Source organism: Miniopterus natalensis, chromosome 3 (assembly GCF_054644295.1).
Source record: "Miniopterus natalensis isolate mMinNat1 chromosome 3, mMinNat1.hap1, whole genome shotgun sequence".
NCBI classification, from domain to species: Eukaryota; Metazoa; Chordata; class Mammalia; order Chiroptera; family Miniopteridae; genus Miniopterus; species Miniopterus natalensis.
This window is the reverse complement of record NC_142083.1, coordinates 22,390,272-22,415,953: the sequence shown is the minus strand read 5'-3', so window position 1 is coordinate 22,415,953 and position 25,682 is coordinate 22,390,272. Positions and strand designations below refer to the sequence as shown.

Sequence of the window (25,682 nt, the reverse complement as noted above, 5' to 3'; positions counted from 1 at the left end):
TTTACTACTGATTTTGAGCAATCTGATTATGATATACCTTGATACAGTTTCTTGATATTTCTTGTGCTTGGGGTCACTTAAGTGGCTTGAATTTGTGAGTTTATGTTTTTCATTAAATTTGAAAAATTTTCAACCATTAATTTTTCAAATAATTTTTTTCTGCTTTCTTCTTCCTTTATCTCTCCCTTCATTTGGGGACAGCAATTACACATACAACAGGCCACTGTACATTTTTTTTTTCTTTTTTCTCTGTGTTTCATTTTGTATAGTTACCACTGCTGTTTTCCAGTTCACTAATCTTTTCTTCTGCATTGTCTAATATGCTGTTAATTCCCATTTCCATGTATTTTTTGTTCCAAACATTGTACAGTAACTTTAGCAGTTTTATTTGCATCTTTAATATGTTTCCATGGTTCCAATTAACTTTTTGAATATGTGAAATACAGAATTTAACTTTCAGAGCAGAGGTTGTAGTCTTACACTTAAAATCCTCTAGACCTCAAAGATATGTCTCCATTTTAAATTGTTTTAAGAACCCAAGCATTTCTTAGAGAAAATAATAATTCACTAAAACATCATAGTTCAAGATGGCATAGTTGATTTGCTACCATCTAGATGGAGTTGTGTTTCAGGTCAAATGGATGCCCTCAGGCCAGAGCCTACTTTCCCATGCCCATCTAGTCAGTCCTCCAACTCAGGGGAGCTGGGTGGAGCAGCAACTAAGTGCTCCCGTCTATGTAAACTGACAAGCACTTGGCCAATGATATCCTGCTCTCATCTTTGCATCCAGTGTCCTGATTGGCTTACATGATGTGATGTGAAGCAGCCACAGTCTTCTCTGTTTAAAGATGACACATATGAGAACATAATGAGCTGCCATAATTTGCCCAGGGCCACAAAGCTCAAAAGAGGGAGAGTCTAGGTTTGAATTGTAATTTGAGTCAAAGCCTCCTAAATTTAGAGGGAGATAAGATCTAAGGGTCAGTTCAAGGAAATTATTTCCATTATCTCTTTCCTATTCATACAAGACTATTCTCTAGAATTCTGCCTGGTATGACTCTGCTTTTGAAACTTTTCTATGGTTGAAAGCAAGTGACAACTTCATCTGACAACTTCACTTCCCCTGGCCCAGACTGAATTCTTTTAGTACAACATTAGGGATGCCTATGAGCAGGGGAAGAAAGGACAATATGTTCATTCCTAAGACTCTCAAAAAGGGTGGGCCTGCCCAGGCATCAATAGCCAGATCCTGGGAAATACTGTCAGGGACTGGGCCCCAAAAGTTGGGATGTCATACCGGAGAAAGAAGGCAGTGCTACTGCTGAGACTGTAGCAATGGAAACAAAGGATCACACACACACACACACACACACACACACACACACACACACACACACACACACATAGAGACAAAGAGAGAAAGAGAGAGAGGGGTGACAAGAAGGCAGACGTTGGAAGATATAATAAGAAGAGAGGGTGTGGCTGCAAGACAAGGCTGAGGCTAGTACGTGTGGTGTCTATGGCACTGAGCTTCTGAGAATTATCTGTAGTATGTGCCTATATTAACACTGATTTAAAGAACATGTTAAAAGAAGGAGTGATTTCTCATATTCTAAACCCAGGCTTTAATATTAAATTAATGGAAAATGGATGGCAGACATCTATACTTCCTCTCTTGATATTTTCCCTCATATGTGCTCATTCATCTAAGAGGTTACACTTTTTTATGCAATAAAGCATGTTAGCTCACGTATGATTAGTGATCAAACTCAAGAATTCTTTGCTATGGTGAATCCCTTTCTACCCAAAATGAGGGTCATGGAAATTTTCCATGAAAACCAATCCGGGATGGTGTGTGTTTATAAGGATTCTAATATTCCCAATCATATATTTTACTTTAACATTTTTGCCAAAGATAACTAGCAATAATACTCTTCTCTGTAAGCCAGTAATTTAAAAATTCAAGAGGTTCTTTTCTTCTGGGAACAGGACCACCTACAACATTATAACAACTCAATGGGTCTTTATACAGGACGTTTGGGTATTAGCTCCCTTAACAGTCAACAACAGTGCTTCAAAGAGCATCGGCATGTCACAATCTCCTCTGAAAACAAAGTAACTCAGCTACACAAGTAGAATGGAAAGCATCTCTCAGCATTTTCAATGATTACAATTACATCTACCCATCTGTGTTTTGTACTGATCTTCAAGGACCTCTGAGCCCTGAAGAAGAATTTTTCAAAGGAATACCTTTCCTAAGTCCAACAGTTCAATGTAACTGGTCTTTCTTTGACATTCTCAAAAACGTCAGTAGAACTACATTTCTCAAAACTGGACTTCTGTGACTTTCTAAGGTCGTGCTTATAATCCCAGGCTTCTTTTTTATGGTAACGAACTAGTCATACCTTCCAGCTCCCTGCAGCCAAGTTCTGTAGGGCGCCTGCTGCCCCTTCCAGCGTGTCTGCATTTGAGCACTCAGAGAGCAGTGTGAGGTAGGGTTTGACTATTGATGGGTGCCACAGCATCTGGATCCCTTTTGGTGGTTCTGCACAGTCTGGAAGAGGTCCTACTCCATCCCACTGGAGGAAGAAAAATGAGAGAGTAAACATCTGTAACATCATTACACTTCCCAATACTGCCCTCTGCAAATGTTACCGATGATAACAAAAGCAGGGTGTCACAACGTCTGGTGAGTATGTCCTGCATGTAGGGTAATACAATAGCCTTCCAAAAACAGGAGAGCCAATCCTGCCCACTGGGAGCTTACGCTGGAGAGTGGAGGGGGTTGGAGCATGGACATAACTGGCAATAGGATGGATAAGCCTCCTGAGAACAATTCTAGGTCATTGCTATAGGAAGGAAGGAGAAGAGATGGGTTGACTTTGATTGGGCAGGGAGGCTAAACATCAAGGAGGCATATTTTATAGTTAGCATGCTATTGACATAACATAGTCACAACAATCAAATGCCTTTGCTTCCTTTGCATAAGTGTGAACTCTGATAAATTCCTACATAACTTGTGAAACACGTTTGTTTGATTTTGAGCACTATCATTCTATCTATGGGCTTCAAATGACAGCATGAACTATGAGAAAACTGCTGTGGCTTATTAGGTGCATTGACATAGTATAGGCACACTAGATCTTACAGCAGTTCTGGCAGTTAAGTTTGCTTTGGATTGAATCTAATAGCAGAAGAATGTATAAATGAAAATTAATTACAAATAATTTAGAATTTATGGCTTATTGCCAAAGGAGTATCAGTAGGCCATCCATTAAAAAGAATCGTTTTGAAGACCTTGTAGCAACTTGGGCAATGATTATAATAAAAGTGAACTGAACAAAGCAGGATACAAACTGACATGGGGTTTGTGCTTTATAGCACGTAAAATACATCATAAAAAACACGTAATGATAATAAAAACTTATTAATAAACTGTTTATGTTTTTCATTTTTTTACATTTCAAATTTTCTGTTCTATTACTTTTACTAAAAATACTAAAAACTGTAAATTGATTCTGATATTTGCTCATACATAGCCTTTGTCTTTTGTGAAAAATAAAGGCAATGAGTATATGAGGGGAGAAATGAAGCAAACTGTACACATAGAAAAAATAGTCCTGGATTCGCTTTTGAGGAGGATCACAGAAAAACAAAATTACCTTACTTTTAGGGTGAAAGTACTAAGTTCTTTAACTGCTTTATTTGTGTTTATTAAGGGTTTCTTAAAATAAAGGTAGTCTGAATGTCATATACTAAGCTTTCTCACAGGTATTTCATGTACATATATATGTGCATGTGTGTATATATACATGTATGTATGACTACAAAACCACGACTATATTTCAGAATCTGTGTAAGTTCTGAAAATTTTACTGGAAGAAAATATAGGCTTACTTCATATCCTTGTAACATAAAAATGGAAGTGTTGATAGAGAGAGTGTGAAGTTATTTCACTGTCACAAATAATTTCAAGAATTTCATCATTTACTTTCCAAAAAAACACCAAAAAACCCAACCCTGAAAAGTCAAGCTTTCTTTTTCTCACTTATGACACAGCTTAGTTTAAGTCAAGGCTAAGTCTCAGAGATGAGTGACATCCCACAGATGGCTGTTGGACATCCCATTAGAGGTCATTTTCAATGAGAGTGTCACTCAATTTCAACTTTCTAACAAGAACACTCAATGTGGGAATCTTCTTGTGTTGTTTTTTTTCCCAACCAAAGTGACTTCTAAACCATTCAAAGATGACTCTGCATCTGTGTACAGCCTATCAATGAAAACAGCACGTCTTTTAAATACATTTTAAAAAAACTGAAAGTGAACCAGCCTTGTCACATTGCACCTGGTCCATTATTTGAGACTGGCCCACTCCACTGGATAGAAAGACAGCGCGAGGCAAAGAGCACTGTCGTTCTGTAGGCTTGCTGACATCAATGATGCAGCCGGGGTGATATTGACTTCTCGGAGGACACCAGCTTGGGGTACTCAATCTATCTGCCCATGCAATAGGAAAATTATTTTACTTGGGTTTATTTTTTATTTTGTCATCTCCTTCTATCTTTTAAGGTCTCATTTTCATACAAAGATTTAATAATACTGAGACAAACCAGACTATGAAATTCAGAACTCAGCATGGATGAAATTTCCCTCTCATGGAAGAGCTAACACAGCGGTGGCGAAAGGTATTCAGTATTTGCACGCTCATTACATGTGAAAGCCGAACTGTACTAAGAGCAAAAGGCAGCTGGGTCGTTTGCTGGGTTCCATCTTGTTCTCCTTTCCTAACTTCTGTGCAATAAAACAGGATAAACGGCTAAATCAGCAGACAAATCCTTCTGCTCTGACATGCGATCTATGCAGCTCTTAGATACCTTTTATTACAATCTTTTCTTTTTTTAAAATATATATTTTTTTATTGATTTCAGAGAGAGGAAGGGAGAGGGAGATAGAGATAGAAACATCAATGATGACAGAGTCATCCATCGGCTGCCACCTGCATGCCCCCTACTGGGGATCGAACTCGAAACCTGGGCATGTGCTCTGACCAGCGATCAAACCCTGACCTCCTGGTTCATGGGTCGATGCTCAACCACTGATCCATGCTGGCCAGGCGTGATTATAATCCTTTCTTTATGGTTACATAGAGAATCTGAAGACAATAAAAGGAAAACTGGTATGATATGGATAATCTTTGATGGCAGGTAGAGATGGAGTTCAAGGCGATTCTCTATTTCATAATGTTGGTGGCACCCCTGCCTGTCAATACTGAAGAAAAAAAACTGTTTCAAATCAGTCAGTGTATCTGGCCTTTATCTGGGTACTTTATTCAAACTTTTGAATTAATAGGGAAATAAGTATCAGTTACCCATTAAGAAATTTATTTTCATCACTCATAAAAAGAACAAAAGTTTTAAGAGCTGTGCTAACATTTGATGTTATGTTGCCTAGATAATCAACATAACAGGACTATAGGGTGATGGTGACATCAGGATCGGTCTAAAGTCATGAAACAGCTCTGCACATGGAAACTTTTACTGCTAACATTCTTCTAGAGCGAGGAGCCACGAGAAATCACAGGCTATGCCACTGTTTTACTAAAAAGGAAATGTCATTTATAAACGTAAACACAATGTATCTATCATAAAATTTCTACAAAACAGACCCATGGACTGAAGGCAAGCAGTGGCTAAATCTTTACCACGGTCAGTATACTAATCATTCAGCTATTTGGACCTAAGAACACAAGACTAAATTAATAAGCCTGATGCAAACTGCTTACTTTGGACTATACCTTGAGGGCATATTATCAAAATTCCTTAAGAGCTTGAAATATGAAAATAATATCAAGTCAGGAGAGAGAAGTTTCTATGTAATAAAGACAGGGCACAACCAAGGGGTCAAAGTATTTCCAAAAAACCAACAAGGGAAATGCTAGCAGAGTATTTTTGATTATATTATCTGCATTATTGCCAAGCCATCTGACATACACACACACCCACTTACACAACAACATATAACTGTGTGTTTATATATCTCAATATATCAGGTTTAAATTTAAATATCATGCTGAGATGAAGGGAGTGCAAAAGAGAAAGGAGAAAGGCACTTGTGATTGTAAGAAGTTTTACTCCAGCTTGGGGTAAATTTTCAGTGACAATATCCCTTTCTTCTCATAGTTCACTCTTCACACTTGATAGTTAAATAAACGCTCCTCAATTTTGCGCACATTTCTGATTTTCATTTGTTACATTCCAACAAATAAAATTTGCCACATTTCTAGCAACTCTTGATTTTTAAATGTTCAAATGATATCTTGTTTAAGTCATTCCTATGTTGTTAAATAGGAAAAAAATAACAGAATATATTTTTAGCTTTAAAGTTCCTCTTATTCATTCTCTTGATTATAGGAATTTAGAATATTACACATGTATTTAAAGTTCATGAAGCTACAGATTAAGCAGGTAATAGAGAGCTTTGAGATGTTTTATGGATAACACTATGGACTGACTGCTAGCACCTGCCCAAGAGTCACATCAAGGCCCTAATCTCCAACATGATGGTGTTTGGAGGTGGGGATTTTGGGAGGTGATTAGGTTTAGATGAGGTTGGAGGGTGAAGCCCCCATGATAGGACTAGTGTCCTTGTCATGAGATGAAGGGACCAAGTTTTCCCTTCCTGCCTATAAGAACACAGTAAGAAGGTGACCATCTGTGAACTAGGAAAAAGGCCTCAACAGACACTGCTGGTCCCTCGATCTCGACTTCCAGCCTCCAGAACTGGGATAAACGAATGTGTGTTGTTTAGGCCGCCCAGTCTACGGTATTTTGTTATAGCAGGCCCAGCTGGCTAGGACAGTAACCATAGCGAAGACTAAGAAAACTTGGTATTGGGAGGGCCCCTCGCTGCACCATGACTTTTCTGCCATGGCGCTCCCCTGGGGGCAGGTTGGCAGCAAACCAAAGAAAGCGCACGGCAGGATTACGTTGCCAGTAGGTCACAGAGCAAAGCAACAGACTGATTTGTCTTCCCAAATAGTGCCACACTCAGGAACAGACTATCAGTACTTTTCTCACTGACTTTAAACGCATGACTGCATGACTGGAGCCAATAATCAAATCAGTGAACACTTTATATCACTCACTTTCAAAACTTGTATGAAATTGAAAATATAAATTATTTCTCCAAGAAGGTAATGCTCAAACATTTTTTAAAAAAGAGAAGAGCATGCCCCTGATTTAGAAGCCAGGGGGCTGCTGAAATTTGGACACAATACTTTCTGATGTGGTCCCAGGCAGGCAAAGGGAGACAGACACGCTGGAGACAGACACTGCAAGAAATGTCTGCTTAGGAAGAAAACCCCATAGGTGTGGGGACGTGTTCAATGTGTGGGTTAAAAAAGAAAAGAAAAAAAGCTTTCCTTTGATTTGCTTTTAATACTTTTGCTTCCCTCTAGGGCTTAAATTCTATTTAAAAGATTTCTATCTTAGTTGGCTTGAGGATGGAATAGTGGAAGCCATTTGCTCCTTATAGAAAGAGAAAGATGTGACTTAGGGATAAAAATCAGAAAGTTCAAAAACTAGAAAGTAAAGATGTCTAAACACTTGACAATGAGACTTCGTAAATGAGGTTCTTTAAGGGATGGAAGCTCACGAGACCACTGGGACGGTCACATTCATCAAAGCCCCTGTTGAATGAGAATTACCAAGAGGACCGCAGCTCCGCCCCGTGAAGGAGCACACACCTGCCCCAGTCTCCATCTCCAATGCACAGGGCTGGGCACCTTGGAGGTGCAAACAGGAAGGCTTTACATTTCAGGAGAAATGCTAAAACACACTGCTCCCACTTGCATAGGTCACGACCACTTAAGTCCATATAAAGAACAGAGCTTTTACTTTTACTGATGAGCTGTATCCTTGAAACACAAACAGAAAGCCTAATTCATCTCTATTGCCTAGATTTCTCTGCCGTGGAGGGGGCCTTGCAGTTAATACACATGGGCAGGCTTTTATTCTTCAGGGGTTTCAGTGAAACAAACCATAGTCCTGTGATACTGCAAGATACAGGGAGTGGCTCTGCAGTCCTAGGAAGCACTGTGATTTTAAATCCCACTCTTTCCTCCCAGGTGAAGCCACACGTCACAAAGAAAAGATGGCCTAACATGGTCCTAAGGAGGTAAGCTGTCAGGGGATATTTCTCACATGCAGGGTTTGGCCTAATTAGGCCAAAACCAGTACTAAGTACTTTAAAAAGCAATGACCTAAACACAAGTCCATGTGCTGTTTGCCATTTTTGCTCGACTTGGTCTGAACAGCAGTGACTAATTGATTTTGCCTTTATAGTGTTTCATTATCACTTCCAGCTTTTTTGGAGGGGGTGGGGGAAGGGAGATGGGGAATAGAAGTTATGGTTATTAAAAAACTCCAAGCAACTGTAAAAAGCCAGAATAAATAATGATTTTTGTGTTGACTGTTGGGGATTTCAAGGGAAAGGGTAGCTCAGGTGTCTGAATTCCCCTAGGAGCTGTTCAGGAGATGTTAGCTGCAGGGGGGTGCTGCTGTGCAAAGAGCAGAGAAAGATGCAGGTGAGAGGATGGCCAATTAGCTGTATTTATGTGGCACATGTTGTCTCCAGGCTGGCCTTGCAGAAGACAGGAGGGGGTTTGCATTTGCAAGATTAGAAACCTGTATGAAAGCAGAGGCAGGGTATGTGTTTTCTGAACAAAGGCTTCAGAAGAAAAAAATTCAGAGATAGCTTTGCGAAGGGGCCATGTGGGTACACCGTTCCCTAAGGAAGAGGTGGGGGGGAGGCTGGTAGTGTTGCCTACTCCAGACACTGGCACAACCAGGCCCCTGTGCTGTGCCCCAAGGAGGAGTGCTATCAGGGCTGGTCCGCATCACGGGGCTCACCTGCCCCTTCCCCAAGTCATCATGATGAAACCAACTGGAACGCCAGGAATGCTCACCTAGGATTCTCCCTGCTCCTGACTTCCCATCCACTTGGGCCATGACCTCTCCATCACCTGCCTTTTAGAGGGGGTTCTGTCCGTGACCTCCTTCAGGTAATCTCGAAGTCTCCTTTGTTTACATCTTTGATGATATGTCCCTCAAAGATAATCTAATACAGTCAACTGGAATGATTTTACCACCTAAGGGGACAGATGGCAATGTCTGGAGACATTTTTGGTTGTCACATCTGGGGGTGGGGGGAGCGCTATTGGCATCTACTGGGTAGAGACCACGGATGCTGCTCAACAGCCTACAATGCACAGGAAAAACCCCACAACATAGAATTATCCAGCTTAAAATGTCAACAGTGCAGGCTGAGAAGCCATGGTCTAGTAGTACAAGACAGACAGCATTTATTAATGGGTGGAGCACTGCATGGTAAAATGTAAATAAGGAAACCAAATGAGACCCCCAAAATAGTTTTAAGTCTGCAAACTCATTGAAGTTAGAAGAGCAGCAATTCTAGGTGATAGGATATGTTTCACATGATGCAGAAGCAGCAGAGGGGTCTCGTTCATTCCTGGGCGCGGCAGAGGAGCCACCGCATGGAAATGCGCAGCCACAATCTTTGCAGGCTCCTGCGACTTGCTGCTTTGGGGACAGTAAATACCATGTCTTGACTCACCAAGCTCCCGGCATATGGTGAGTGAGACTCTACTGGAACCGGTCGTGAGGCATGAGCAGCAGCTGACATCAGCAGATGGTGAGAAAGGAAATGGTATTAAGCAGCAAAAGAAAAAAAAAGGATGGTTACTAATTAAGAAAATGAAAACTGTCTGGAAGGAAGAAAAACAACCTGTGATATTAGGCAAGGCATCAAGAACGCCATGACGGACGGCTCCATCAGGCGCTGATAAATCAGATCGGAGTGTGTTTCAACTCGCCCTGGTACCTAGAGTGATTAAGGTAAACGTTGGCCGATGTATCAGCCTTAAAAACATCCATTTGCTAGATATTTCACGTTTAAGGATTTATGCTTGAGAAGTGATTAAGGGTGTAGGTGAGATTTAAGTACCCAGATGTCTGTGACAGTTTACATTAGTTGAAATTTAGAAGCACTCCAACTTTCTCATAGTTGGGGATTGGTTCGCACATCGCGGCTCAGGGATACACTGGAACTCTTGGCAGCCCTGCCACATTCCAGTATGAACAGCTATTTACAGGCAAGGAAAGGGGTCACCCCGAGTCGGGGTAAACTGTCCTACAACTGTGTGCAGAGTGAGAGAGTGGGTGTTGCACCCACGCCTGTTCCCACCTTCAGTGATGCGCCAGGGTGGCAGCGGGTGCAGTTACCCGGGGGCAGGTAACGAGGGGCCGCCCTGTTTGTAGAGTATTTGCACACAGTAAAATGAATCAAAGTGGGTCTCTTTTATTACTATGTGCAGATGATTCTAAACAATTTCTACAATAAAACGTCTTTCATCACAGGGATGGAGAGCTCTCACTGCACCCTCTAAGTGTGCCTTTCACTCCTTTAGTGGGCATGGCACCCTAGCATGCACTGTACCCCCTTAATGTACACTGCACCGCTTTTAAGAAAATGCCCTGAGGTGGTGGTTGCCCCACACAAACACTACACTTCCCAGCCTTTCTTGCAGCTAATGTAATCCATAGAGACCAAAGGGGATTGAACAACAGTGACATAAGTAACGTTCGGTTGGACCCCAAAAGAAAGGGCACTCTCCCCTGCCTTGTCTGGCCCATTTCTGCTCCTGAACTACACACGTGAAGAGCCTTCTTGGGCCCTGAGGAGGAGGGAGCATCTTAAAGAGGAGACGTGACAGATCCAAGGAGCCTCTGGAGACTGCAGAGCAGGGCTGCTGCGGCGCCGACCTTCACTTACCTCGTCTAAGAGCCTATGCACTTGGCTGTCTGATAGGGCCCCACGCTCACACTCTAACCAGGGTAGTACAAATGGATTGTGAAGGGTTAAGCAAAGCTGCGCCTAAATATGGAGAGAGAAAAAGACCTGAAAGGATATATGTCCAGGTATAAATTGCAACTGTGGCTCTTTCTGGGAGGGGTGGGAGATGGTGGAGGTATGTATATTATTTTCTCCTTGTAGATTATTGCTATTTTATTCACATAATATTTACATGTTATGTGTGCATATGTACCTATGTTTATATTTATAAGTAGCTTCCATTTTGTCTGAAGTAAGGAGTAGGCTAGAGAGTGATTTTTTTGTCTGGAAGTAGGCTAGAGAGTGATTTTTTTACTTGAGGAAGTCTTGAAACGGTGGAGATGATGTTTTATTTGGTTTTATAGGATAATTTTCCAAGTAGCGGAAGAAGAGGAAGGGAAGGCCAGCCAGAGGAGCAGCGTGAGCGAAAGCCTGGAGGCTGGCCTGAGCCAGGGATGCGTGCAGGGAAAAGCCTTCGAGGCTCTGCCAAGATGTGTCTATTATCATGGAAAAAATAAGGGGACACCGAAGGCACAAACAATACTATAAATGGAGCCGCTTACAAATGATGCTGGAGCTGCCATGCAGGAGGAGCTGCCTTACAGGTCCTATACCTCAAACTTGGAATGTTAGAAACAGGACAAAATAACCTTCAACTGGGCATAGCACAACACTGTGTCCCGAAGAACTGTTTGCCAAGGTAACGAGAGGGCAGTTATTATAACTACCGGACTGATGATTAACAGGGTGAAATTAAAAACATCGTTTACAATGAGCATCACTATGCTATGTTATCTGCGCCAACAGAAACGCTTTCCTCTACTGATGTCATTGTCCCCCTTCCCTTTCTCATAAACACCCATTGCCTTTGTGTCCTAATCGGAACACTATTTGGGCTTCGTTTGGAATCAATGATTCCCAAATAGTTATTCTTACCGATTTCAAATAAAGGCTTGTTTGCCTCTCATCTGGAAAGGCCCTTTCATTTTCAAGTTAACAAAGGTTTTACGGAGGCATACGGCTCTTGCTTTTCTATATAAAGTACCATGGTGATGTCATAAGTGACACTTGCTGCTAGCTATGCATACGGCATCTATAATGTAAGAACAAGGTGGAAAAGAATAATAGCATTTGCTTCTAAACTGACCATGACTCAGTGAACTGTGGAACAGAGGCGATCAGGAGAGACAGTCCACCACAGAACAGGCCTGGATCAGAATCACCTTTGAATTCTGATGGGTCAAAGCTTCACCCATGTAGATGGATATATATTGTGTGAATCAAAAAATTCACGGATGATATGCAAGAGGAAAAGAGAAATTTTGAATTCTAGGGCACTTCCCTTGTTCTGTATTTTACACTGTCAAGTTCACATTGAGTGGGTCTTGAAGACCCAGGTCTGCTCTGAAGAGCAGCCAGCATCTAATCCATGTCTGAGCACCATCAATCCCAGGGCCCCATTGCAGGAGCCTTGGCCATATACCAAATTGAAAAACAAAATGGAAAAATGTTTATTTCTACAAAATGTGGGAAAGTAAATAAATCAATTTTGTCTATTTCTGTTTCCCTGGACCCAAACCTGAATCTCTGGATTGCTACCCCTGCGCTGCTGTCCTAGGCGGCTGGCACGAAGCCCTGCTAGGCAGTGAGCACCTTTCCAGGTGAGATGTGCTTCTTGGCACCTGACACGCAGACTGCTTTGGCGGGAGTTCTGCCCAAAAAGAGCTAGAGAAACTAGCAATTTATTATAATTCAGCAGTAGGCTCTGAACACAGACTCAATGAATTTGCAAAGCCCTTTTGGACCAGAACATGGTGCACAGAATTGTCAAGTACGTCACACACAGCGGCTCATAGTCTGATAATTTCAGTACATTTCAACAGCAACCATTTTTGAAATAAAGTATGAATGAAGCATATCTTTGTATCACATATTTTCTTGAATTATCCCTACCAGGGATCTAAAAGAAAATGTTTTTGAGATTTTTATTATAACTAAATATGACCTAAAGAATATTATAGCATTTTCCTTAGGTATAGAATATCAGTGCCAAAGGGAGGAGTCAACATAAATTTTTGGAATACAGAAAGCTCCAGAGGCAATCATTAAACCAATGATTTTCATCACTTTTGCTTCCTGGTAAAATCTTTAGCTCCTATGTCCTGGGACGTCTTTGTTATGGATTAGATAACTTTTCATTTTACAAAGCCCCTGTGCCTTTCTCTGAGGCATCTTAAATTTAAAAGAAGGACCTTATACATTCTTAAAAGCAAACATTGACTTAGAGCAGTTAGTGCCTTTATAAATATTATTTTTTAAATGGTGTTTGAAAAGATTACAAATGTAAGGTCCATTGTAGAAAATTAATAATGGATAAGCACAAAAAGAATCAATCACAATCTTCTATCTTTGATGTTACTGCACTTTTTCTAGAAACACATACTTTTTTTGTACATGCATATATTTTATATTTGCATATGTCGCATATTTTACAAAACTGGCCAGGTTTAATATACATCTTATCTGTACCTGTGCACGCACCTACTTTTGTATTTCTTACTTCACTTCACTTTGTATTATATATTTTCTCGAATCACTACAAATTTTTTTTAAACTTGACTTTTTAAGCCCTAGAGATCCCAGGGGATGGTTGATATCCGACCATCTTTAAAACTGTAAAACTAGAACTCTCTAGAAGCTTCTAGATGGGTTAAATCACTTTACAGGCTCCGAAAGTAACCTGCTGATCTGGTTGTTGGCAAAGATGGATGTCCCAGAGAGGCCTGGGAACAACACCCATTTCTCACCTTGCTGCGACCTGTTGACAGTGCTGACTCGGGGCTTGGCTCCATCTCTCACTTGAAGCAGAGAGCCTTTAATTTCTGTAGACTCCTTGACCCCTTTGCTGGAATGGTGGCCTACTTTCCCCAAGTGCAAACCCCTGGAGGAAATCCTCAGGGTGAAGCACTTTTTTCTGCTGAGACCCTCAGGCTGGTTCAAATGCCAATCTTTCCCAGCAGGTGGCGCTATCTTGATTCACTTCTCTCCCTGGGCCTGGCCACCAGGCCAGGAGGCCCCAGGATTTGCCAGCGGTCTCCTGGTCTCCTGCTCCCCTCCTTCAGCTCATCTTAGGTCCTGCCTGCACTCTCCTCTCACAGCTCTCCTCTCACATCTGGGCCCTTCCGCTTCTACTCCCTTCCATTGGTCTTTAAAGGCAAAAGAGATTTTATTTTTGACTGTCTTTAAATATGTTGAACTTGACGAAACGTACCCAAATGACTTTTCAAAAAGGCATAATTGTTACCCATTTACATCCTCGTTAGGTCTGATACTTCAGTTTTGGGCACTTCAAACTGGTTTTGTATTATAGAGAACCCAGTTAAAAAGGCTTTTAAAAACTGATCACTTGGTTGGAACCCTAACTTTGAAGCTTCCTTATAAACAACAACATCCACTGTATTTAACTCACAGTAATTTCAGCAAAACTTAAACTTCTTTTTTCTTAAAGAATAGTGTAAGAAAAAATGAGACAAACGAACCATATACATTTGCATTTAGACTGACAAAAATCATAAAATTAATCACTTCACTTTACTCAACTCAGGAAAGAGCTCATTGATGTGATAAAATATGGTTCAAAGGACAGCTCTCCAAGCCTAGAGAGTTGCTCACCATAAAGTTTCACGATGCAGCTAACTGCTTGAAAGTAGGGCTCTATTTTGGGGTAAAGTCTAGGACATTCTTTTCCAACCTCTGATTCCTCTGGACCCAGACAACTCCTAATCTCATCCGTCACCTGCAAGCCAGGTGAGTACACCTTGGCAAAGGTGGAGAAGGGGTCAGGGTTCTGGGCAAAGTCTTGCTAAATGAGACACCAGTGACAGGCACTAGGGACATCAGAAGGAAGCACTTTAGAATCCAAGCAACGTACTAGAGAGAAAACCTTGAAATCAGAATGACTGCAGTCTCAGTTTGAAGTACTTTTAGTTAAGGCAAAAATTGTATTAAGGCGATTTCCCAAATCTGCCTTGTGAAGTTGTCGGGGCCTATCCAGAGGTTCTGAGTCCTTAGGTGGTACGAGGGCCCCCAGGATTATGATCACCAGGCAGATGGGGAAGAATCAGATTCCTGCGCACATTTCAATCATGATTGTGCCTGTTCAGTTTCCAGAATAAAGCAGAGCAGGGACTGGGCCCCCTGGGATCAAGGTCCTGCAGCAGGAAACCATGAGAAGAACCACTATGCCTTTGTTAGGCCATGTTTAGTTTATTTGATATTAAAAATGTTCAGAACCCATAATGACCTGGCTCCCTTAAGTACAAGTAGGAGAACTGAGGTATCTGAAATCACTTAGTGTAATGCCTGTCACATGGTAGATGTTTAATAAATACCTGCTGGCTGACCATTTATTCCCCTAGTGGGACGGCTGTAAGTGGCTGAATGAAGAAGCACAGCTCAGTCCTTCTACAAGGCTCCTCGGATTCAGGGAGAAGATGGAAGACTCATGCACTGACCCGCAACAGCAGAAAAGGCGGGGCTGGAAATCTAGTCCTGAGAGCAGAGGATCGTCATCAAAGGAGCGGCTCGCTGTCTCCTAAACTACAGGAGCGTTTAAACCGGAACATTCAGGTCTAGTTGTAGAAGTACCTGGGGCAGCCCTCAGGGCCCCCAAACAGCTAGAGAACTGCAACCTATAAAAATGCTAACGCTGATGCATTCAAGTCAAATTTTGGGATTCTATTTAAAAATGCATTCCCATCAATCTGTACTCTTAATAAAACAGTTCCTTTAACCCTTACTCAAGGTGAAATGATTTCCAAAATAGTTTAAAAATGGTGCGCCATGATCTAAACATACTTGGCATATTTATTTTGATTGTTAACCTAGCAAGAGAGAGTGTTGTGGGTTCTGTTCCATTTTCTGTCATCTGAGCTCAAGGACAGTCAGATCTTGAGTCTGTATAACCCTTGGCAGCTGGGATATGAGTACCGTGGCCAGGGGAAAGTTGGACATGTGATCACAATGTCCAGGGGAAGGTGGACACATGACCACAGTGCCCAGGGGAGATGGGGGGAACCTGGTGTCAGGGGTGTCTGGTCAGTAGCAGGATGGGCATTTCTTTACATTACTCCCTTACCTGGGGGGTCGGTGGGGGAGGGGCGCAGCCTCCCAGAGGCTCCTGGGAGAGGGACAGAGGCTGCTGTGATTCCACCAAGCCTACTGGCCTTGCTTCTCTTCAGGGCAACCTACTTACAGCTGCTCAAGATAAAGGCCGTTCATTTTGCAGAGGCCTCTCCAGCTGTCTGGCTTTCTAATTCATGGGAACTGCCCCCAAAGCCAAGCTTCTGATGTCACTCTGCTGGAAGGACTGAGTCTCAGTTTGCCACCCCATTTTCCCCAGTAAGTGCAAGACTGCATGCCCCAACATGTCAGAATGTGGGGTGCAACAGGTGCTGAAGCTTCGGGCATCTCTCCTCAGCTCCCTTTCCCAGACCACACCTATTTCGTGCATCTGAACCACCACCTGCTTGTCACTGCACCTGGACCCCACCGGGCCCCTGTCAATGTGCGAATCCACGTGGGGAAGCAGCGGCGCCTGGGTCACTCTATGAGCTGGCACCTTACAGTCCGCCCGGGGCCCGAGTGGCTCTTTCTGTTTTTGAAATTCCCCATCTCGGCCCACAGGACGGGGGGGGCATTTAACGTCCCACTGCCTCAGCTGTGACCCTCCCACAGGAAAATCGAGGACGCGTCAGCGACGGTGCCCCGTGCTGATGCGACCCTGTACCTACACAGCCGACGACATCTAAGTGCTGCAATTAGGGAGGGGGTGGCTGCATGCAGCTGCGAGGCGCCCGCGTCACCTGGTCTTGGGACTTCTTTTTCTTCTTTTTCTTTCCCCAGCATCCGGAGCTCTCGGCATCCTTGCCACCGGCCTCCCCACAGAGCAGCCCGTCCAGCTCATCCGTGCCCATGTGCTGTCCCTGAGACGTTTCCGCCGCCAGCCGGTACGAGAGGTTCCTTAAAATGCACACACAGTTTTCAACGGTCTGCAGGGCCCAGGAAAAAGGAAACAGAGGAGGGATGAGTGAACACTAACCAGCACTCCACCCAGAAAAGCAACCAGTGTCCTCGTACACATGTCTCCTTGGGCGCAGTTTGAGAAGCTTAGAAAGGTCCTAAGCTCCTTTCTCCCCATGAAGATACTAGTTATAAAAAATAGATTCTTCTATAAAAGCTGTCACTGTTGACTGACAAACCCTTGGAGTGGGAAAGAACCTACAACCACAAGAGGTCCCAGGTGTTGTCCATTTACAGACACCTGGGGACTGGGGCTCAGAATCACCAAAAGCATGGATAATCAGATTTCCATCAGCTCTGGGAGGGTGGCACTAATATTTACCAGACACAAGGGCACTTTCTGGAAGTAAAAGGGGCAGGAGGTGCAAACTAGAGTTGTCCCAGGAGAGCCAGGGGCTACCATCACCTGGAGGCATATTACCAAGCTACTGATTTTCTCTGAGATGGCTGATATTCCTATTTTCTTAGCATGGAGGTTAAACAGTGGTCGAGGACACATGCTGTAGAGCTGGACACCTGTAGAACACCAGGTCTCTGAATATTGCCTGTGTGACCTGGACAAGGCACCCAACATCTCCATGGCTCCATAATCTCCTCCGTAAGATGGTCATAATTATACCCACGTTTCAGTTTGCTGTGTGGATTAGGTGAGCCAGAGGATGTAAGTGTGGTAGGCAGAATAATGTCCCTTCAAGATGTCTGCATCTGCATCTCTGGGGCCTGTGAACATGTTAGGTTATGTGATGGGGGGATTGAGGTGGCAGATGGAATTAAGGTTGCCAATCAGATGACCTTGAGATGGGGAGATGATCCTGGGTTATCCTGGGGGACCCATGCAATCATGAGTCTCCTGTAAGTGAAAAAGGGAGGCAGAGGAGTTAGAGTGAAGTGATGTGAGAGGGACATGACCTGCCACTGCTGGCTGTAGGGATGGTGGAAGGGGCCACGAGCCAAGGAATGCCTGCAGCCTCTAGAAGCTGTAAAAGGCAAGGAAACAGCTTCTCCCCTGGAACCTCCAGAAGGATCACAGCCCTGTCAACAAATTGATTTTAGCCCAACAAGACTCATTTTGGACTCCTGACCTAAATGGTAAGATAATAAATTTGTGTTTTTAAGTCATCATGCTTGTGGCCATTTGTTACAGCAGCAGCAGGAAACAGACCCTTTGTGCACATACTGGGAAGAGTGCCTGGCACCCAGTAAAGGCTACACGAGGCCTGGGGGACCCATGGTGGAACAGCACTGAGGGGAGGTCCAGGGCATGCGGCCTGGAGCTGGTTGGTCTGCATCTGAGTCCTGGCTCTGCCGTTTAAGGAGCTGTGACCTTGCTGTGTGCACAGAGCTAAACCTCTCTGTGATTCTACTTCCTCCCAAAGGCCCCACCACCAAACACTGGAGATTAGGTTTCAATTTATGAATTTGGGGGTGGGGGCATATTTAGCCCAAGGCATCAACCTTTTGACTTTTGTTCTGGGTTTGAGGAACTGTGGGCCGAGGGAAAAAATACCCAATATAAAAAAAGAACAAAATAATGGTGGAAAATAATAGAACTGAAGTGTTATTTAATCATTCTTCAGGCACCTACTGTGTGGCAGCCACAGTTCAGGCAAAGAACTTGGTTCCTTTTATAGGTGAAGGCAGCAAGATCCGAAGCTGCTGGTAACTCACAGCAGACTGTGCCCCTTCTCTCTAGTTCTGGGTTTGGGCCGAAAGGGGGGCACCAGGGTCCGGAGTCTGCACTGCTCCCCTCTATGGCTGAAATCTGGTCAGAGGTAGTATGTCTTTGACTTGACTGGGGGGGTATGAAAATCAACCAGGGAAACTGGTTTTCAGGATCTGTCTTCGGAGCCTTTGCCATCTTAGTGAAGGCTTTCTTGCCGGCTTTTCAAGGTTTCCTGGCTGCTAATCCCACAGGCTTTGAGTCAACTTGATTTTCTATTTCAAGCATTCTCTCAGCATAAAAAAAAAAAGGCACCAGCATGAAAGCAGGTAAACACCGGACGATGCATGAAAGAGAGGAGAGGCCCTCCCCGCAAGGAAAATGTTGAGGCATTAAGTCAGAACGATTTTCAAATCAGCTCAAACTGATTCTCCTTACATCAAAGACTTGGGAGAATACACTTCTTTCTCTTCTTCCTGTTCGTCTTCCCCGGGGCATCTCGGGGCTTCTGTTTAACAAATGACAACTGGAGAGTACATCTGCATACATCTGCATGCATCTGCGGCAGCTTCGGGAAGGGCTTTATCAGGGGCCTGTGGCCAGGCGGTGATTTGGGGAGAGGCTGGACCGGGAGAGAGAACTTGGGGATGGGGAGGGGAGAGAGAAGGTGGGTAGAGAGATCCGGGGGGCAAGGGAGGTCACAGGGGCTCAATCTCTCTCCTCTCTCTCTCTCTGAGGTCACAGGGGCTCAATCTTTCCTCCCTCTCTCTCCCTCTCTCTCTTCTCTCTCCTCTCTCTCTCTCTCTCTCTCTCTCTCTCTCTCTCTCTCTCTCTCTCTCTCTCTCTCTCTCTCTCTCGTTTAGTTTGATTCAGGAGGGTTACAATTCAAGTGCTTTTCTCTAAAGGGACAGCTAAAATAAAAGAAAAACAAGACAGCCACTGCCTTTCTTGGGGACACCAGCAGAAGGCGTGCAGCAGCTGGTGGTTTTGCTTTGACATCCGTTGCTGTCAACAGTGCTTTTAGCAGTTCCTTTTGGTCACCAGGGTCATTTTGACTCCTTATTTTCTATTAGAAACAGCTAATTTGGAAGTTGTCCAGAGACTGCTCTACCATATGTTACCCATTCAACAAACTGTCCCAATTACAGGAGCCGGGCTGATAGTGCGCATGAAATCCAGGCTCTTTTGTTCATTAACTTCGCCGGCCGTCAAGAGAACGTGTATTCATTTTTTTCTCTCCTCTAACTTGTCATTGTGAAAGCTCAGAGGTGGCCAAGCAGAGGGATGAGTGGGAAACTATGGGACAATGATAATAATATGGCAAAACTCAATAGCATAATCGGACCAGCAACGCACTGCGGGACAACTGATCACATCTGATCTTCTCAGCAGCTCTGATGATCCCCCTTGTCACAGCGCTGAGGTCACTGGCCAGTGGGAGGTAGGGATGGCTTACCCACCAACACGCCCTGTACCAATTCCAGTGCTCTGGCTACTCCATCAGGAATATCTGCTTATTCAAATTTTAGGTAGTTTATTCTCCCAATTATTCCAATTTCCTTTTTTGGGAGAAAATATGGAATTTAAGAGAATCGCAACAGTCTTCCAAGAGTTTCAGGAGTCTCATCATCTGATTCGCCAGAAAAAAGGTGTGTGCATCTCACAGCACTCTGGTTTTGAACATACTCCTGAAGGCTGCTGTCCCCACCAGCAATGGTGGCGTGGGGCTTGGCCAAGGCAAGAGGCCGTTGACTTTCTATTTTCAACTGCAAGGCTCAGACTGTATTAGAATTCTTTTGGTCCTTATTATGGTAAGAGGCTTAGTGTCCCAATGCCTTAGTCGTTACTGATTTGTATATTGAGATCCTGGCATTGGGGCTTCGGTGAATTGCCTTCGGTGAATTGCCTATTTTTCTTTAAAATCACATGTCTATGATGTTAACAGGTATCTGTAAATACTTGAGACATCCTGACTGGGTGCTTCTGTAGGGACTCAATATTCCTGTCAATGATATTAAAAGATCTAAAATGGCATGTTTACAAGAGGGGATAATTAAATCTTTATTACATCGTATTTTGTCTTGGAAACGGATATGCAACCATAACTGAGTGGCAGTCCTAAGATGATAAGCAGTGTTCATAAATGGAGTGAACAAGTACTCCAAGGGCTGGAGTCCCAGGAGACACTATCGGTCCTAAACTTAGGGAGTAGGGCTCAGGCATTTTCTAAATTTCTAAATTTCTCAGTCACCCTAATGTGAAGTTATGTTGAGAAGCACTCTGTTAAATCACCCCCATGCCAGTTAGTAACTAAATGGATAAAATCACTATTATTTGTTCTTTATCTGACTTCACAACTAACTTACATTATACCATATTCCCACTTAGAGCCCATTCAAAGTTGCATCTACTAAGGCGGGCTCTCAATCCAAGATGCACTTCAAATCACTGGTAAATTTTTAAAGGTACATAAATCAGAGACCAGAGTTAGATACTTAGATGCAGAAAGCTGTGGTGGGGTCTAGGCACATGTGTTCATTAAATGCTCCGAAGGCAATTCTGTTGAGTCAGCATTGAAAACCATGGGATTAATGCTGTGGTTCATAATCAGGGCCAGTTCTGCCTCCCATGGGACCAAATGTGGCAATGTCTGGAGACATTTTTGTTTGTAACACAAGCGGGGATAAGGGGAGGATGCTACTGGCATCTGGTGAGTAAAGGCCAGAGATGCTGCTTAATGTCCTACAGTGCTCCGGACCATCTCCCCCACCACAAAGAATTAATCAGCCCAAATGTCAATAGTGGGGCTCTTGAGAAACTCTTACTAAGGACCACACTTATCACACATATTACTTAAAAAGCGCCGGTGAAGTCTGTGTTTATATCAGGATATTATGAAATTACAAATTTATATTTGGAGTGGATAAAAACTAACCAAAAGACAAAACAAAAATAATTCAAACACTGGAAAAGCCCACCCAGTTCTATTTTGATTTGTGAACTAAAACTGCATAGACACGGATGATTAACGTGTTGATGGCATTTACTTAGATTTCATCTGGCACTTTTAAATGGCATTTGATACAATTAACAATTGTTAAAATGCTAACTTATAGGAATATAGGATTATTCAAATCTCAGGTAGTTTTAACATTTCTCTTTCTTTTGAAAGTTGATTTCATAAAATAAAGCTAGACGCTTGTGGTTAATGTAGCATGCAAATACTTGCACACTCATCTGTTTTGTGTGTGTGTTTGAACATGTGTGGTTTGAGTAACTTAGAACAATCTACATTTCTACCCATTGCTAATCAAGAGTTAAGTGTCTAGTTCTAAGCTGGGCTTAGAGTAGGAAATGTTGGATTCATACAGAGAGATCAAGATATATTTCAGAGTGAAAGTATTAAACAGCTCTCTACTGGTGTCAGTCATTGCTTAGTCCTTTGGGCATCTTTACTGTCTAAGGAGCTTAGTCTATGTGAATACAACAAACCTTGCTGTCGATCTCACTGCTCCCCAGCGCAGACTGGATTACGAAGAGCAGGGCATCCGTGAGCCCCTCACATTCCCGCATCCTCCTGCGGGCCTCCTCTCCGGCCGAACTAACATTCCTGCAAAGCAAAAGGACCCATTAGCAACCTTCAAGGTGGTCACCAAGAGAATGCTCTTCCTAACACGCCTCCTCTCTTAGTTTCAAAGAATATACTTTGCTTGCCTTATCAGAATGTTTATAAAAAATATAGTTTTACTGAGTAGGGATGGCTTCAACCAGTTCTACTAATTCATCAAATGCATCCTAGAACTGGGAAAGTCACAGATATCTGTAATGCAACTAGAGAAATGAAGAGTGCAGAACTGGAACTTGTGATCTGTCAGTGTCCCATGACCACTGAGTGTGGGAAACTTTCAGGAAGTCTTCAAAGCTTACTTCCTTTACCATCGATGAAGGAATCAGAAGCTCTTTGGTTCAAAGGATTCTTCTTTGGGAAGTGTGAAACATTTTTCAAAGACAGAACTTCCAACTTACTGAAAAACTGCCTAAAAAATATACCTACTTTGGTCCAGCCAGAGTAAACTAAAAATTTATTCTAAGAACATAGTGAGGGATTCCTGTGAAAATTTAGCCATGGGGATGCCCATGGCACCTTTTGAAGGCAGGAATTAAGCAAACTCCTTCCTGTACTGGCACATGCCAGTACATGGAATAGAGCCAAGAGAAGGAGCCAGTTGTAATGAAATGCAGCTAGGAAGCAGAGAGATATAAAAAACATGAGACAATCCTAGTCGCCAGACCTATAAAAAGCATCAGATTACCCTAGTCAAAGATGAACCTTTGGAATGCTTTTAGGTACTCCACCACCTATAAGAGTGTTCTTGGTCTCCTAACCATGGATAGGATTGGGTTCCAGTTGAGAATTTCTGCAGTGACTGACTTACCAATACCACAGCCTCTGGGAGGGATTCTGGAGGTGGGTTTGGGGAAGGAAAGGACAAAGGGACTGAAAGAATTTAGAAGCCGTGGGGAAGGAAGAGAATGATCTAGGTTAGGCAATGGCTCTCCAACGCTGGCTACCAGCAGGAGCACCTGGAGGACCTGTTCATGTAGATTGCTGGGCCCCACCCTGGGGTCTCTGGTGGAGTTGGGGAATTTGCATATTTGGGGGTGCTGGTGTTGAGAATTTCTACCGCTCTAGTTCTAGTCTAGGGGGAGGTTTGGTTGGGGAGGGTAATGCCCTTTGTTGAGAGCCCCAGGCAGCCACGTGGCAGATCCCAAGAATCTGTGGCCTCGGATAGAGCCTACAGGAGAAGTTGAATGGGGTGACTCTCCACTCCCACACTGTAATTGACACACAAATTCGCATTTCATTTTCACAACATCCGTCACTGTTACACTTCATTCTATTTTATAGATGAGAAAACTGAGGCTCAGAGCCGTTGTCCAAAGCCACCTATAAAAGTGTTCTTGGTCTCCTAACCATGGATAGGGCAGCAAGTGGAGAAGCTAGAAGCAGCCCAGGTCTGTAAAGAAGAAAGCAAGGGCCTGATGCACGACATAGATGGACTAGGTGCTTTTTTTAAGGAATTAACATAAATGCAACTGAACATAAATGTTTCCTTTGATATCTAAAAAGTTCTGCAGAACATGTATTAAATAGGATCTATCAGCATTTTAATGTAATACTGGGAAAGGTTATTCAATTCAAATTAGTATTTTTGGCATTTACTGATCTTAAAATATAAACAAAATCCCTCGGCTCCTTAGATACTACAACTGGGCAAATATTGACAGCACTTTTATGTGAAGTGTTACAGCTTCTGCTTTGGGGTGGTGAACCCTCCTTCCTGACAGGATCCCTAGGGCAGGGAAGATCTAACTTCCCAGTGGGAAAAAGTGGTAAGATATATCCTGGTATTATTCTAAACCAGGTCAATGTCTTCTGTAAGAGAGAACTTTTAGGCAATTCTCCTTGAAGTGATTTTCACCAGGAAGAACTTTGAGGCTGTTATAGAAATAGGTTTGTTCAAAAATTCCAATCAGACCTCTTTGGCCAGAAGATTGCTGGACGGCAGTGGTTGTATCTTAAATCTTGCCTCTTTGTACTTTGATGAGGTCATATCTCCAAAGAAAGAGTGATAGAATTTAGACTTGAGAGACTTCATAGGACAGCTCATGAACACCCTGGTCTGAAATTCTCTATATTCTTCTTGCACCCATGAACGCTCAGTCTTTCTTTTGAGTAGCTTTGCCACGGGGGTGGGCTGCCTCTTGATTCACACAAATAAACTTTATAATCATCAGCCTATCTTTACTGGTAATCAATAAATGGGTAGGGCCAACCAATGAACCAATTGGAAAGATCAGGAATTAACAACTTTGTCAACATTATAAGTTGTCAATATTAATCTAAGCATTTTTCTTTATTTTAATTTCTGTTCTATTCCAGTCTAGTCTCCTCTGAAATTAAAAAAAGTTATTAACTGGCTATTATATTAACATATTTAAGATATTGAGAAATGACAAAGACTTATAAGTTAGGGTCCCTACAGGGGAAATGACTGGGACACACACACACACACCTCTCTACGATACAGCAGGTAGGATGGAGTTACTGCAGTGTCTGCAGGTAGGATGAAAATCAATATAAATTTTTAAACAGAGTGATACATGCACATGCCTCTTTTTCAGTGGGGTGCAGTGTCCTACAAGCCTTTGGGGTTGGGTTTCCACTCTTACTCAACTATTCCTGAATGAGCGAAACACAGCATCAGTACCTTTGGTTTTTCATTCTGGAGGAAAGGAGGGCCTTCTTTTTCTCCCTTTCTTCCCAAACACAAGATGTACCATACTGTGCATGCTTCACTGTTTAAAAATTTTTTAAAAAGGCAATAACACTGTGTGTTGGTCACTGCACAGTTAGTTGTAATTATGGTCTTTCATGTTCAACAAAGAGCCAATGTTCAACCCACAGAGTTCCATCCTCTCCTTGGACTTAGACCACCCTCTGTCCCCCTTGAGGAGGGGATTTCCACATCTGGCTAGAAACTGGTACAGCAAAATTCTATGCATTAATGTGACATTGAAACAAATACTTGTAGGTTATTTATAAAAACCACAATGATGGTATAACACCTATCCCTTAGAAATAATCTTTATAATCTGTATTGAAATGTCAGTAGATAGATCATTTGGAAATTTCTGCTCAAAGTAGATTCTATATACTTTTTATTTAATAGATAAAATTGAAACAATTTATTTTTATATTTCACCATTGTCAAGGAAACAGAGACCTCAGTCCTACAGCCACAGGAACTGGATCCTGGTCACAACCTGAAGGAGCTTGGAACCAGATTCTCCCAGGAACCATTAGTAAGAAACACAACTCTGTTGACACCTTGATTTTAAACTGATGAGACTGATGTCTAATTTGTAACCGACAGAAGCTGCAGCACAATAAATCTGTTTTGTTCTAAGTCACTAAGTCTGTGGTAATTTGTCACTGTAGCAATAGGAAACAAATACAAAGCTTGTT

At 42.7% G+C, this 25,682-nt stretch overlaps 1 protein-coding gene across 2 annotated transcripts in view; it reads right to left on the bottom strand.

Moving 5' to 3' along the window:
• CTNND2 (catenin delta 2) overlaps positions 1-25,682 on the bottom strand; it is a 688,599-nt gene that overhangs the window by 81,422 nt on the left and 581,495 nt on the right. For both annotated transcript variants that reach the window (XM_087815345.1, XM_087815346.1), the window contains 3 exons: positions 22,145-22,262; positions 16,776-16,961; positions 2,406-2,579 (listed from right to left, as the gene is read on the bottom strand). In XM_087815345.1, coding sequence (XP_087671471.1) covers positions 2,406-2,579; positions 16,776-16,961; positions 22,145-22,262 — 478 coding nt within the window. The remainder of the gene's footprint in view (positions 1-2,405; positions 2,580-16,775; positions 16,962-22,144; positions 22,263-25,682) is intronic.